This window comes from Paramisgurnus dabryanus, chromosome 6 (assembly GCF_030506205.2).
Source record: "Paramisgurnus dabryanus chromosome 6, PD_genome_1.1, whole genome shotgun sequence".
Lineage (NCBI taxonomy): Eukaryota > Metazoa > Chordata > Actinopteri > Cypriniformes > Cobitidae > Paramisgurnus > Paramisgurnus dabryanus.
Genome location: NC_133342.1, coordinates 25,025,457 through 25,040,039, shown reverse-complemented (window position 1 = coordinate 25,040,039; position 14,583 = coordinate 25,025,457). Strand labels below are relative to the sequence as shown.

Here is a 14,583-nt window from a genome sequence, read left to right as displayed (position 1 = left end):
GTTGATACAATGAAAAATGCACTTAATTTGTCTGGTCAAGAGTGCCCCCTGTTGGTACGTAGTGAATATTGCCCTAAGACATGAAGCTTTTGACCCAACCTGACTCATCAGAATGAACCAGATCAGTTAAGATGTGATCTGGCAAGAGTGAGAGATTTGTGCCGGTTTCAGTAGAGATCTCTACTCTCACATGTTTTCATGGTTTACAGCATAATAAGGGATTCTTTACTCTAAGGGAGTTGTGAACTTAACAACATGTCAACAGCAGAAATCAAGAACCTTCAATGTAATATTTGACATACATTATGACCTTTAACAGAGAAAATAGAGGTAACTGATTGTAGCAGGTCCCAGTTATTTGTCAAAGTATGCAGCAAATGTCATGTGCCCGGTAAAACCATTCATTTTCTTGGGATAAAAAAGCCAAAGCATGATTATTCCATGAAAACATCTAGGATTATTCATGATTTTCTCCAGGAATAGGAATGCTTTAACTACACCCAAATATGAGTGGAAATGTCTGTTTTGTGTCTGTTTGATTTAAAAGAGCAGCAAATATGCTGTTTCAAACTGAAATATTTTCAAAGACTGAATAAAGGCATGTATCAATTTTAGAGTGCATTTCCATGAGAACCTAATAGTTTTCATTGTGCTGTAAACCCGTGATTAAAGTTCAATGTTTGCCCTATAGGAATTCTTCACAGTGTCCATAGGTGGAAAAAACTGACCAAATATACTTAAAACTAGCTTAAACTGTGGTAAATTCATATTTTTAAAGAACAATAACAAAAATCTACACACACTGTAAAAGATTTCTGTAGAAATTACAGTATTACTGCTGGGTATTACTGGCAAATAGCTGCCAGTACACTGTAAAAAAAATCAGTAGAATTTACAGTGTTATTGCAGCTGGGTTGTCTGTAACTTACCATAGATTTAAATGTATGTTATTTACTGGCAATATTTTGTTCAAAGTAAATGAACATTAGACATTTACAAGTCTATGTCTTTACAGAGTAAAACTAAAAAAACAGCATCAAGCAAAGCATTCTGGGAAACAAAATCTGAAGCAAAAAACAGAAAAAGGTTGATGATGGAAGAATGATTTGCATGAGGCTTTTATTGTATAGTTTTATTCTGTAAAGATGAAGACTTGTTAATATTTAAAATGTATTTAACTTTGAACAAACTCTTGCCAGTAAAAAACAATTACTGTAAATTACCGGCAACCCAATAACAATACAATAACATTGTAATTTCTAAGGATTTTTTTACAGTGTAACTAACTGTAGATTTTACATTTGTTATTTACTGGCAAGTGTGTTCAAAGTTAAATGAACATGAAACATTTTCAGTCTTTATCTTTTACAGTAAGTTACTGGCAACCATCTGCATAATTACAGCAAATTTTTTAGGATAAAATAGTCAAATGGTCGCAAGCTCACTCTAAAAAACTGCTGTTTTTATAACCCATAATGAGTAAATATTGGAAAGATGGGTTTTATTAACCCAACACATGCTGGGTTAAAAATAACCTGATGTTGGGTTGTTGTTATGCAACCATGGTTTATAATAACCCCGCAGTTGGGTTTAAACAATCTAGCATTGGGTCAATTTTAAGCAAGTGGGTTGTTCTGTCTAAAATTTTACCCATTATGGGTTAAAAATAACCCAGCCATTTTAGAGTGCTGTCACTGGAGCATTACCCTTTAAAAAGGTGTCAAATTTAGGTACAGACATGTATTCATTTGTTACCAAAATGAAGCCTACCTCTGAGATTTGTATGCATACTCTTTAGGTGCAAAGATTTTTTTGCACCTAAAGATTTTTTTTTTTTTTTTTTTTGAAAAGGTACTGCCCTAGTGACAGCTGGGGTACATATTTTAGTGTATTTTGTAAGTGTATAGAATAATACAAATAATATATCAAATTCTAGCATTAACTACATTAATAAAATAAATTTAATTGTTTACATTAGAAAATAAAAAATCTAATTTTATCTGCATCTATATATGTGACCATGGACAACAAAACCAGTCCAGGTACAGGAATATTTGTAGCAAAAGCAAAAAATACATTGTATGGGTTTGTATCGGCCTTCCAAAGGTTCTTAACAATCCAAATTAAGGCGGTGGATCGAGTGAACAGGTGGTCCCTCTGTATGCACTTCTGACACTTTCTTTATAAAAAAAAAATATCCATTTATGGGTAAATAATATTACAACCTAAACAAAGGTTACCTTCTTTCCAATCCAGCATGAAATGTTACATAAGTGAGAAAAATGGTCAAAAATTCACCTGACCCGACATTTGTGTTGCCTGTTTCCTAACTAAAAAATAAAAAAAACTCACTAGACCTTTCCTAATTGCACATCGTCACCTTCCTAAACTAATTGCCTGTCATTTTTTGACAAAAATGTTTTAGGCTGTATTTTTTGCCTACGTCAAAAGACATTGAGACTTAGGCAATTTTACAAGCTTTTCTAAATGGCAGATGATTCAAGAAGCACACAAATCTACTCAACCTCTGAAGTAAGTTCCATTTATTTGTGTTTTCTGAGATACCTGAAAAAATAACTAGTTAGGCAATTAGTTTAGGAAGGTGACGACATGTATTCCATATTACCGTAAAACTAAGAGTAAACAGGCACACGCATTCAAGCCCATACCAAATAAAACATACATTCAAAACCATTGAATCGAAATTATAGAATAACTTAAGTGCTATTTCTTTATGCAGCCTCAGATTCCAGATTTTCAAAGCATACATCCATGGAAAGCTTATTTATCAGCTTTCATATCTCAAATCTCAAGAAATTGACCCATATCATGGTATCTGCAGTCTGCAGACCATTCTCAGTCATCACATTGCCCATCTCTACCCACGTCACATACTCCTTTAAAGCCATTGAATGTAGTAGCTCTAACATTTATGGTTTACTTTTTCATTAACAGTGCTGAATTTCATGCCATCACATCATATGAAAGCGTTTTATTTTCTCCCAAGAGAAATCAACAAGGCTAGCTCGAGCCCTTATGACAATCAGTGTTGCTAGTGCTTCAAACAGCAGCCTGCTGACTCTCTGTAACATGAGCTTGTTTCTGGAGTTCAGCTCTCCCAATGTGGAGAAGTTATTGCTTAGAGACCTCATGAGATACAGATGTGGACCTTTACTCAAAACATGACTCACAGATGGACTTTCGATTTTTCTCCGTGTCCGAGTTTCTCAATTTTGTGATGTTTATCAATGCACACACACAAACACACGCACACACATAAACCTAACACTCACAGAAAACTGCAATTTTAGATTTTCAAAAAAACATCATTCTGAACGATTTATAAGCTTGTTTTCTTATGGGGACTGAAAAAATACTGGTATTACTTACTATCTTTGTCGTGAAATTTGGTCATCAAGTACACACAAACACACTGCTTAAAGGGACACTCCACTTTTTTTTAAATAGGCTCATTTTCCAACTCCCCTAGAGTTAAACATTTGATTCTGAAATTTAATTTCAGGAATAATAACAAGAAAATAGGAAAAATAATGAAACTCTTTGGTTATTTTTTTAGCGTGATGCTAATGGTCTAATCAGATTCAATGGATTGTGCTAAGCTATGCTAAAAGTGGTAGCACCAGACCCGGAGATCGGCTGAATGGATTCCAAAACGGTAAGAATCAAATGTTTAAATGTAGGGGGGCTGGAAAATGAGCCTATTTTCAAAAAAGTGGAATGTCCCTTTAAAAGATCTGTTCATTAAAACGTTATAAAGGCTTAAAAGACAATAGATTTGATCTTAGATTAATAATGCTATTTATAATTAATAATGCTATCTTAAAGTCTCTTCAATAACAAATGATAAAATAAATAAATAAATAAATAAATAACTATTATTTTCCTTTAGCCAACCATCTTCAAACTATGACATGGGATCATTAAAAAACATCCTCCAAGTATCTCTGTCAGATGACTGAATCTTACTTCAAATAATGAGAAGCAATTTCTGTAGAGGAAGAGAAAACCGACAACAGAAAGTAAAGTGAGTGAGTCACTTAAAGTACATAATGTAAGAAGTAAAAGTTGGATCTAACTTCAATTGAGAAGACTTAAATAACTTTAAGCTTTTTCAAGCTAAGTTTTCACTTAAAGTGAGATGACTAAAATTGTTAAGGTGTTAACAATTGACACAATTTTTAAGTTAATCCAACTTTCACTTTTTACAGTGTACAGGCTTCTTTTTCTTTAAATCTTTGTAAGTCTCTAAGTTCTCTCTGCCTTTAATCATGTCTCAGTTTTGTCCCTTGTAAATTCATATATTAATGAATGTTACAATCTTCACAGTGTGAAAGATGTCTAATGCTAAAAGCAAAGTTTCATTATGAGAAGGCATCGGTGCCGACACTGAGTCAGAACACACATGGTTTGGTTTTTACGTGGCCTACCACATCGATTAGATCCTCCAGTCTTTTCTGATACTTGGCAATTTAGAAACGTTAGATTGCCAGAAGTTCAAATGATGTAATGGTCTAGCAGTTAACTGAAAACATTTGTCAAATTTTTTGATAAAGTGCAGCCTGACTATACTCATTGTAATGGGGCCATTCTTAAATATAATTGGTGATAATAAGGTTATTGATTGCTGCTTACTGATAAAACTAGAAGTATATTAGAAGACTAAAAGATTTAGATTTTTTGGATGTGTCTTTGTTATTCCACCCTGTCGGTGGCATATAATCAACACAAACAACACTTTGGCCTGTATTTTCAGTAAAGTGTACCTGCAGGCAATTGCTCTAGTAAACAGCTGCCATGTATTTGTAGGTTTTGGATGGGTCACAAGCACCAAATTGTTCGCGATTTAATTTCATGGGCTCTGTTTTCCTTCCTTTGAAGCTGCTACAGTAAGGCGAAAATCGATTTACAAGAACTGCATTCTGAATTCTGATCTTTTTCGGTTGTCTAATGAAACATGACGGAGCAAATGGAAATTGCAGGGAGAGTCGGTAATCTCTTTTAAATGAATCATTTGTCTTGTCTGTTGCACACAGAATAAAGCAGTTGCGGGCTCGAAGATCGCTATCAAAGAGTTATTTGTCTAAAAGCAGATTTGATTATAATCATAATGTACGTTTGATGTATGATTTATTTTGCACTGCATTATGGAATTATCCTGTAAATTATAATAAATAAATAAATAAAACAAAAAGCCCCAAAGTAAAAGTAATACTTCAAATAAATATGTATTTATGTATGTATTAGAGCCTTTTTAAAGGAACACGGCCACATTTTGGTTATTTAGCTTATTCACTGTATCCCCCAGAGTTAGATAAGTCCATACATACCTTTCTCATCTCCTTGCATGCTGTAACGCAGCCCCCGCTAGCTTAGCTTAGCACAAAGACTGGAAAGGAATGGCTCCAGCTAGCAAACTGCTCCCAATAAGTGACAAAATAACGCAAACATTTTCCTATTTATGTGTTGTGATTTGTATAGTCACACCGTGAACAAATAACAAGGTCATATGAGACACGGCCATCTTTTAACAGTATACTGGGAACTATATTCTCAGAAGGTGAAGCACTGCTACTTGGGCGGAGTGATTTGATTAAACTCTCTGCTCCTCACCAGGGGGCTTCTCGGGTGCTGCGAGCAAATCACTCCGCCCAAGTAACGTTAGCAGTGCTTCGCCTTCTGAGAATATAGTTCTCAGTATGTATACTGTTAAAAGATCGCTGTGTCTCATATCACCTTGATATTTGTACACACTGTGACTATACAAATCACAACACAGTAATAGGAAAATGTTCACGTTATTTGTCACTTATTGGGAGCAGTATGCTAGCTGGAGCCATTCACTTCCAGTCATTGTGCTAAGCTAGGCTAGCGGGGGCTGCGTCAGACAAAGTTACAGCACGCACAGAGATTAAAAAGGTATTTATGGACTTATCTAACTCTGGGGGATACGGTGAATAAGCTAAATTACCAAAATGTGGGCGTGTTCCTTTAAAGGATACTTCAACTTACAGTACATTCCAATTATACAATTAATCAGCATGCACAGGCCTAGTCGTGGATTAATCTAAACCCTGTGCGGGACCGGATTAACTGTTTGAGAATGCAGTGGCTGTGTACATTAACAGCTGCTTAGTTTGCTGCAGGTATCTGTAGGTTTGCAAGAGTTTATATATTTTTATGTACATTGGCCAAGCTTGGAATGTCCTTTGAGCTGTATGTACTTTGACCTGTGTGTGTTGTTAACCAAGTACAATAAAATTTACTGATATTAACAGAAAATACTGACGTCTTAATTTTCGTATAATTTTATCTGATGGCTCCTAAGCATACAATAGTGTCCTCTGATGCAGTAAGTCATTATGTTGCACTTTCATTTATTGATGCTAGTGGGGCAGAATTTACAGTACACAATTCAATCTTTTTTTTATTTTCTCTGTAACCCTGCCTCTTCTCCCTTTATCTTTAGTAAAAATTGCATGCTGTAATCGTAATAATAAAGGTGCTTTACAATGCCATAGACCATTTTTTAGGTTTAATTACACAGAATTCATGATAAATAAATGTGTTTTATAAAATGTCATAAAACCGGGCCCCCCTGGCACCATCTCACGGCCCCCCTTCACAAGGGCTTTGTGCCAAAACGTTGATGAAATAAACTTTTTGCAAGTGAGTGTGCAGTCATATTTTTCATATACATTAAGAACCTTTGACTGCAATGTTCTTATGAGAACCAAAAGCAGTTCTCCTGTGGCATCGCTGTGATGACCTTTTATAGGACCTATATTTTTAAAAGTGTACTTGTTGTGTCTGTGCTCTTTTCTCAATCACGGAAACCCCTTTACACGCTCCAGGAAGCATTTCAGGTAGCTGTAACCACTGTGACCTCATTTCCCCTAAATTACAGCCCTGTGCACTGGACCAGGTGCTTCAGAGATACAGTTGACAGCTTCATCTTTCACAACAACTCTGCAGGATTATTAACAACTTGATGACAGTACTCTAAAGCCAAAGACCCAAGAGAACTGTGAAAACTTGTTTGTGCCAACATAACGCACAGTGTTGAACCTCTGGCCGACCAACTGTTAAATAACTTAGGAAGACCTATACGTCAATAAAACTACAGTACAGCCTCTATAAAAGATCAGTTTGTCTCTTTATCCAAAAATTCTTTTATTATTTATCATTAGTTCATTATCATATAGAAAAGATTCATCTTTATGATGTAAAAAAGGTCCTGATGGCTTTAAATGTGTTTGTGATGTCATTATAGTCTCATGATGCGTTTTAACATAAGGCCATGTAAGTCCGTGGGGCCCAGCCAGGCACTAGAGAGTCTGCAGAAAAGACCCTATTGGCTAAAAATGGTCATGTGGGTGGGGTGGAGAGCTGCTCTGTCAATAACTCTGGACTTTCAGGAAGTTCTCGTGGAAAAGCTGCTGTGTTACAAAAGAGAGAGAGAGAGCGTCAGAGAGAGAGGAGGCTGCTCACTGAGCTCCTAATGGATATGGCAAATCTTTTTAAACACTTCTTTCGTAAGTACATTTTAATTTTCTTTTCCACCGAATGACAAGCTATTATACATTTCTTAACAAAGTTGTTGCCATTGCCTTTTATGTATGTACTGTTGACATATAAACTATTAAAGTGAAGAAAAGGAGTGATGTGAATTAGTATATTTACTTGTGATGTCAGTAATTGGTCGTATGTTTGTTTTGTCCTCTCTGTCCCCTTTGATAAGCTGGAAGTGGGAAGATAAGAGTTTTAAAGCTGACTGTAAATGCAGTGACTGTAAATGCAGATTATTATGGAGAAATAAAACAACTACAGTTCTTGAGCTCACAATTAAAGTTTCAGTTTTCAGTCAGAATGTGTGCTTCGCTTAAAAGAACTTGAAACCATAAGATCTTGGTATGTCTGTCTTTTAGGGAACAAGAAAAGGTTACTAACACTTAGAACATAATGCTTTTCTTGGTGTCTTTTTTGTCTTCACTGGCATTTTATGTCACATTGATTTAAAATTATAGCGTTTATTTTTTTATAAGTTTCTAATAAATTCGTTTTTTTATTAGGGTCATTAAGAACAGTTTAAAAACCTGATTTGTGTAATTGTATTTTCTTAAAATAAACATTAAGTAAATTAAATCCAAAATAAACACATTAAATAATAAAGCAGTACTGTAAATTGAATGATTCGTAAAAGGGCTTCGCAAAGGCTAAAGTTTATATTGAAAAACTTTTAATACAACACATTTAACATTAATAATACCTTTAAAAATTATTTAAAAATAAATGGTAACATTGTTAAATTGTTGCATACTAGAATATTAAGACCTTTGACATGACAGGTCAAAATCACCATAGCCCCACTTTTGCTAGAGTCATATATGTTACATAATATTTAATCAAACATACTTATCCCAACAATGAATAGTATGGGATAGATGGGAAAGTACCTAGTGGCTGGGTGTGATACAAAGAATCCTAAATTGACATACATTAAAAGAAAACATAACTACATGCAGGTACTTCAAAAACTTTCTGTTTTCTATAAATTGGCCATAAGAGGGAGGAAATACCACCCACCCCTCCAGGGTAACTTGGACACTCTTAAAAAATCAAAGCAGAAATGCACGTAGCACTCCAGTCCCCCACCCCAGCCCCCAAAAACCTCTTCACTACTGTCAACTTCAGTTGCTCTGACTAACTCAACTGGAGGGTCTGTAATTCAACACAGATTTCAAGTGCAGAAAAACATACGGATGTGAGGGAATGAATAATCGAACCCATTGACTCTCTGTTTGTTTCTCCATCATCACCTTTGTAACACTTTGGGGCAGTTTCCCATACATGGTTTAGATTAAACCAGGACTAGGCCTTAGTTATATTAGGACATTGAAGTAGTTTTACAAACATATCTTATAAAAATACTTGTAGCAATACTGGTTTGCATTTTGAGACAAACCAATGGCACTAATATGTGTTAAGATACGTCTGGGTAAGATGCTTTTGAATCAAGGCAGCTGAAACATGCATTTTAGTCTGGGACTACTAGTAGTAGTTCAAAGTTTTATTATACATTAAAGTGGACCAGACAGTGAAGTGTGGAGAGCTGACACAATACAAAAGAACAAAAGCACAACAACGACGTTCGGCTTCCATAAAGCGCTATAAAAAGAATATATCAGAATATGACCCTCCTTGTTTGCTTTTGCCTTTGTTGCATCTATTCTGTTTGCTCCCTTTTGAATACATGCAATAGAAAATTCAGCTTCCAGGAGAAGAAGGGAAAAATGACTGGCTGTCCCGATGGCTTTCTGCCAACTCTCTTTCTTGCTCTCAACGTCTGCCTTTCTTTTTTCTTTCTGCATTAGTATGCAGTTGACATTCAGAGAGGCTATTGTATACCAAACGGGGGTGTAACCGATTCCAGCACAAAGGAGGAAATGTCTGATGTCCTATACTGGAGTTTAACTTGTATGTGGTTTTGGCAATCAGATAAAACTGTTGGTTACTTTCTGGTTGATAAAGAAAAACAAAACAGCTTTGAGGTTAAAGGAGAGCACATACACACGCTCAAGTTCATAGATGTTTTTTACAGGGATGCAAATGTTGCATTGTGAATTAAGCTGGTTGTGAGATTTCTATTTGTTTTATGATCTTATGATGATATTTGTCTTGTCATCGGTGAAGTGAGCGCAACAGAATAGAAACAAAGGCGGGTGATTTGGTTGTGTTTGTCCGATTCCTGTCGTGGAGCCTGGCACGGGTCACGTTACATTAATAAGCATACTCAGCTTTTTAAAAACCTGTGCTAAGTGTGTTTAATATGTATTGAGGAGAGATGGCAACAAGATTAGGTGGAACCGAACTGCTCTGAAACAGTATGTTTCATGGGTAAATATTACAATTGTATTACATATAGTGCGCAAACTTGCTATCTTTGTTCAGGCTTTGGGTTAAAGTCCACTTTATAATTTCTCAACAGCTTTACTACTGTTTTCTCTTATTCCCTTATCACATGAACCTGCGGTACCCGGGCCTAAGGAGATTTCTAATTCCTTTAGGTGCATGTCAGAGGTCTTTTTTATGGAAGGAATTCCGCCTTATCTTTTCGTTTGAATGTTTTTCTGCATGCGGAAAACTAGGAAATTGACTGGAAAGCTGAGTTGCCATTATTCTGCTCGTCAGAGGAAATAAAACAAAAGCAGGCAGGATACAGCGCCTTAAGCTGTGTCCTTAAGTCACACGTCATAGAGACACTTAGCAACAACTGCATGAATCTCGCTTTCATGTTGCCTGGAATTTCCACTGAAATAAAACAATTCCAATTTCCACACATCCACGTGATTGTTTAACCTCTTAAAGTTACGTCACAGATGACCATGCTCGGGATTTTTTACTAGCAATGTGTTTCCTTCCAGGTTTATGCCTGTAACTTTAATTATATTGTGGTATTTAGGATTTCATGTCTTTATTGGTTGTTGTAAAATAAGAGTTTGGAAAGTTTAATTTTGACACAGCTTGTTATGAGTAGTGTAACACCTCATCTATGAATGAATGAACTAAATATTGAGATTGTTTAAGATTTCAGGGCTGTGCCCCATGTTTGTTTAACAGGAAACTATGCTATCACTCTTCTGCTTTGTCTTCCTGCTGATGTGCATGGATGGTCAAAAATGAATTTCCTTTTTTTTTTGGAGAGGCATTTTAAATTCACTCCGCAAGGTGGAAAAACTTTCAAAAAGTACACCTTTGAACCTAAATAGTTCATATGAGCACCTCAGATGTACATATATTACCATATACCGTATAGCATTTGGTATAACTTATATGTCTAATAATTTGCAGTGAATACATTTAGATATTTGGGTTTTATGTCTGTGGGACATTAGTTATTGTAGCTATTGCCTGCTAGACTGTGATTATTATTTTATAAGCCTCTTTTTATATTTGTCTATATTGGCTGAATAAATATGTACTTTCTGTAAAGTTGCTTTGCAACAGTGCAAGAACTGTTAAAGGAAAACACCACAGTTTTTCAACATGTTCTTGCCTCAATTTAGACGAAATAAAACATACCTCTATTAATCTCAATGAACTTAATCCTTGTACAGCACGTCCATTCAGCTTAGCCCCATTCATTAGGATCCAAACAGGAATGAATTTAGAAGCCACCAACACTTCCATGTTTTCCCTATTTAAAGACTGTTACATGAGTAGTTATACGAGTAAGTATGGTGGCACAAAATAAAACGTGGCAATTTTATAAGCGGATAAAAAATAAGAACTATATCGTATGGCAGAAGAGCACTTAGTTTGCAGCACTTTGACCTCGGGCTGCAAACTAAGACCTCTTCCGTTATCATTTTTTTATCTGATTAAAAAATCGCCTCATTTTATGTTGTGCCACCATACTTACTCGTGTAACTGTAACAGTCTTTAAATAGAAAAACATGGAAGTGTTTGGTGGCTTCTAAATTCATTCCTGTTTGGATCCTAATGAATGAATAGTGCTAGGCTAAATGGACACGCTGTACAGCAATTATGTGCACGCATTGAGAAAAGAGAGGTATGTATTCATTTGTATAAGTTGAGGGATGAACATACCAAAATATTGAAAAATGGTGGTATTTTTCTTTAAAAGCAATGTGCATAGAAATCAGCTCTTGTAGTATTGATGTCTGTGTGGCAATTTTTACAGAATTTCTCATGGCTCATTTAGACTATACCTGTGTTGACTTATATAACTCATTATTACTATTACTATTATAACTCCAAAGACCCCATGATAGTATCATGATTATAAACTTATTTATATGACAATATAAATATGTCAACTTGCAATGAAAATATAGACATACTGTGACATTTTTAAATTGATTTACTGCATAAAATCATCCTACAATGTAAAGAAAATTCTGTGACCTTAATATCTCAAATTTTGACTGAGTACGGCAAAGTCCAAAATGGAAATTAAACTCTGAAGCTCCTCCTCTCATAATTAGATGAGATTTTATCCTGGATTTCACATGCAGGCACATATATCATCTCTGATGTGAGCATCTATGGCTAACCAGGTCAAATTGTTTAATTAGTTCCCATGATTCAATAAAAAATGCAACATTTCCATGTGCACATATTAACAGTACACCATCTTATCTGATTGCAGGGTTTGGAAAAGCAAAACAGAAGAGCTGTAGGAGAGATCTGCCCTCTACCGCAGATAAAAATACTGACAATGATGAGCAGCTGTACGATCTCAACATACCAGCACTGGTCAAGTTCAACTACACCGCAAAGCGGGAGGACGAACTGTCGTTGACCAAGGGCACAAAGGTCATCGTCTTGGAGAAGTGCAGCGACGGATGGTGGCGAGGCATCTATAACGGCCTCTCAGGATGGTTCCCCTCCAATTACGTCACAGAGAACCTAGACGGGACAATAAGAGGAGATTCTGTGAGCTCACTTAATAACAACGGCACTCAGGTTCTGCACACTGTACAAGCACTTTACCATTTTAGCTCCGGCAACGATGAGGATTTGAATTTCAACAAAAATGAACTTATGGATGTGCTGGAGAAACCTGAAAATGACCCTGAATGGTGGAAGTGCAGAAAGGTAAATGGCCAAGTGGGTCTAGTGCCCAAAAGCTATGTTGCAGTTGTACAGGCAACTCATTTTGAACTGAGGACTTCAGGACCTCCTACCTCAAACTATGATTACATTAAGCCTTCGATAAATGGAAAGTTTGGAGGGCAGTTATGGTACTATGGTAAAGTGACACGACACCAGGCAGAGATGGTCTTAAACCAGAGGGGGACGGACGGTGACTTTCTCATCAGAGACAGCGAGTCTATGGTAAGTCTGTCATTACACTTAATTGATACACTGATCAAACAGGCAAGTGATAATGTACAAAAAACACAAATACATGGATGCCATAGCAGTGGTTTGACATTCCAAATGGAGAATTTTACATTATTACGTCAATGCCCACTTGAGCGTATGCACTTACAGATTCATTGCCGGTCTGCTAATGTGTATTCATTTTTGTAAGTTATGTCTGAGAGCAGCATATTATTCCTTGTTATTATGGGTGGTAGGAATGGAATTTTGCATAATTCTTTTTTGTGTATGAAAGCTTGTATAGTCTGATCTAGGAAGCACAGAAAGAAAAATGTCACTATAGGCCTTTTCATGTGTACTCTGATCTAAACAATACTTTTTTATTCTCCACTTTCAGCCAAACGACTTCTCCCTTTCTTTGAAGGCAATGTATAAGAACAAGCATTTTAAGGTGCAGCTAAAGGATGGACTCTACTGCATTGGCCAGCGGAATTTCAGCTCCATGGAGAATTTGGTGGAACATTACAAAAAGGCCCCCATATATACCAGTGAACAGGGAGATAAACTCTTCCTGATAAAACCATTACCCTGAGCATGTGAAGGAGCAATAGACTTTTCAAAATTCTCATTTTACATAAGCAATGTATGTTGACTCTGGAAAATGTCAGTGTACTTACAATTAAATACTGTACAAATTTTGTAAGAATGTGTTTGCCTTAACATTGGTCCAGTACTGGCTATTTAGAAAATTTAAACCCAAACATATAAGGATATATATGATAAGCTATCTTTGTACTTCTACAGCTGCCTTTTTTGTTAAGAAATAATTTTTCAGTTGCTCTTTGTGTGTATTGTTTATATGAAATCTTCTATTGTGACTGTACAATTATTCAACAATTATTAAGAAGTAAATGTGTTGACACATTCAACAAGTGGAGGATTGATTATCCTGAATTAAAGATTTGCAGATTATCTCAAGCAGTGATCATTGAAAAAACATAATTAAAAATATATATTTAAATGTGGTAGTTGTATTTGTATAATTGATTTCATGACTGCTCTTGCTATATTGTTTTCATGTCAGTGCCAAAACATGCTGAAAGGATGAGTTCTTACTTACTCATTTTGTAATCCTAACAGAGCGTAACCTTACATTGTTTTTGTCCAAATGCAACAGCAAAAATGTAATTTCTAACCATTTGTAAACTGTGAATGTTGTTTATTACCACCGTGAACTTTTAGGTTTTAATTATTTCTTGATTCGTTTTTAAATAAATAAAGTATCACACATACAAAATACAGCTTCCCATGTTTTATTAATCACTATATATTTATTGCATACCTAATTTCTGTATATTCTTATAATGCAAAAATCTATAACATAATGGGTCAAAACAAATAACAGGTGTAACCCTGCTGGTAATATTGACAATTAATCTGTATCACAGACAAAAAAAAACAGTACTAAGGGTACTATCCTCAAGTTATTTTTTATATTTGAAGAATTGTCATATTAATTAATGTCATATTAACTTAAATTAGAAAATTAAAGAATGGCCATCTGTGATGTGTTCACATAATGACTTTGCTTAAAACTTCACAGCACTGGTGAAGTTGCCATCACAAATTTAGGGGTATAACAATATTTCACGATACACACCATAATACCTACCTGATATCGATTCTGAATCGCAAGGGCGATATTATGCAAAACTA

General features: G+C 35.5%; 1 protein-coding gene across 1 annotated transcript; it reads left to right on the top strand.

The window, feature by feature from the left end:
• The first annotated feature begins 7,441 nt into the window (after positions 1-7,441).
• nck1a (NCK adaptor protein 1a) lies at positions 7,442-14,151 on the top strand. Its single transcript, XM_065276323.1, has 3 exons — positions 7,442-7,553; positions 12,191-12,879; positions 13,265-14,151. Exons 1-3 carry the CDS (start codon positions 7,520-7,522, stop codon positions 13,457-13,459), a joined length of 918 nt encoding a protein of 305 aa, XP_065132395.1. The 5' UTR covers positions 7,442-7,519; the 3' UTR covers positions 13,460-14,151.
• Positions 14,152-14,583: the final 432 nt, after the last annotated feature.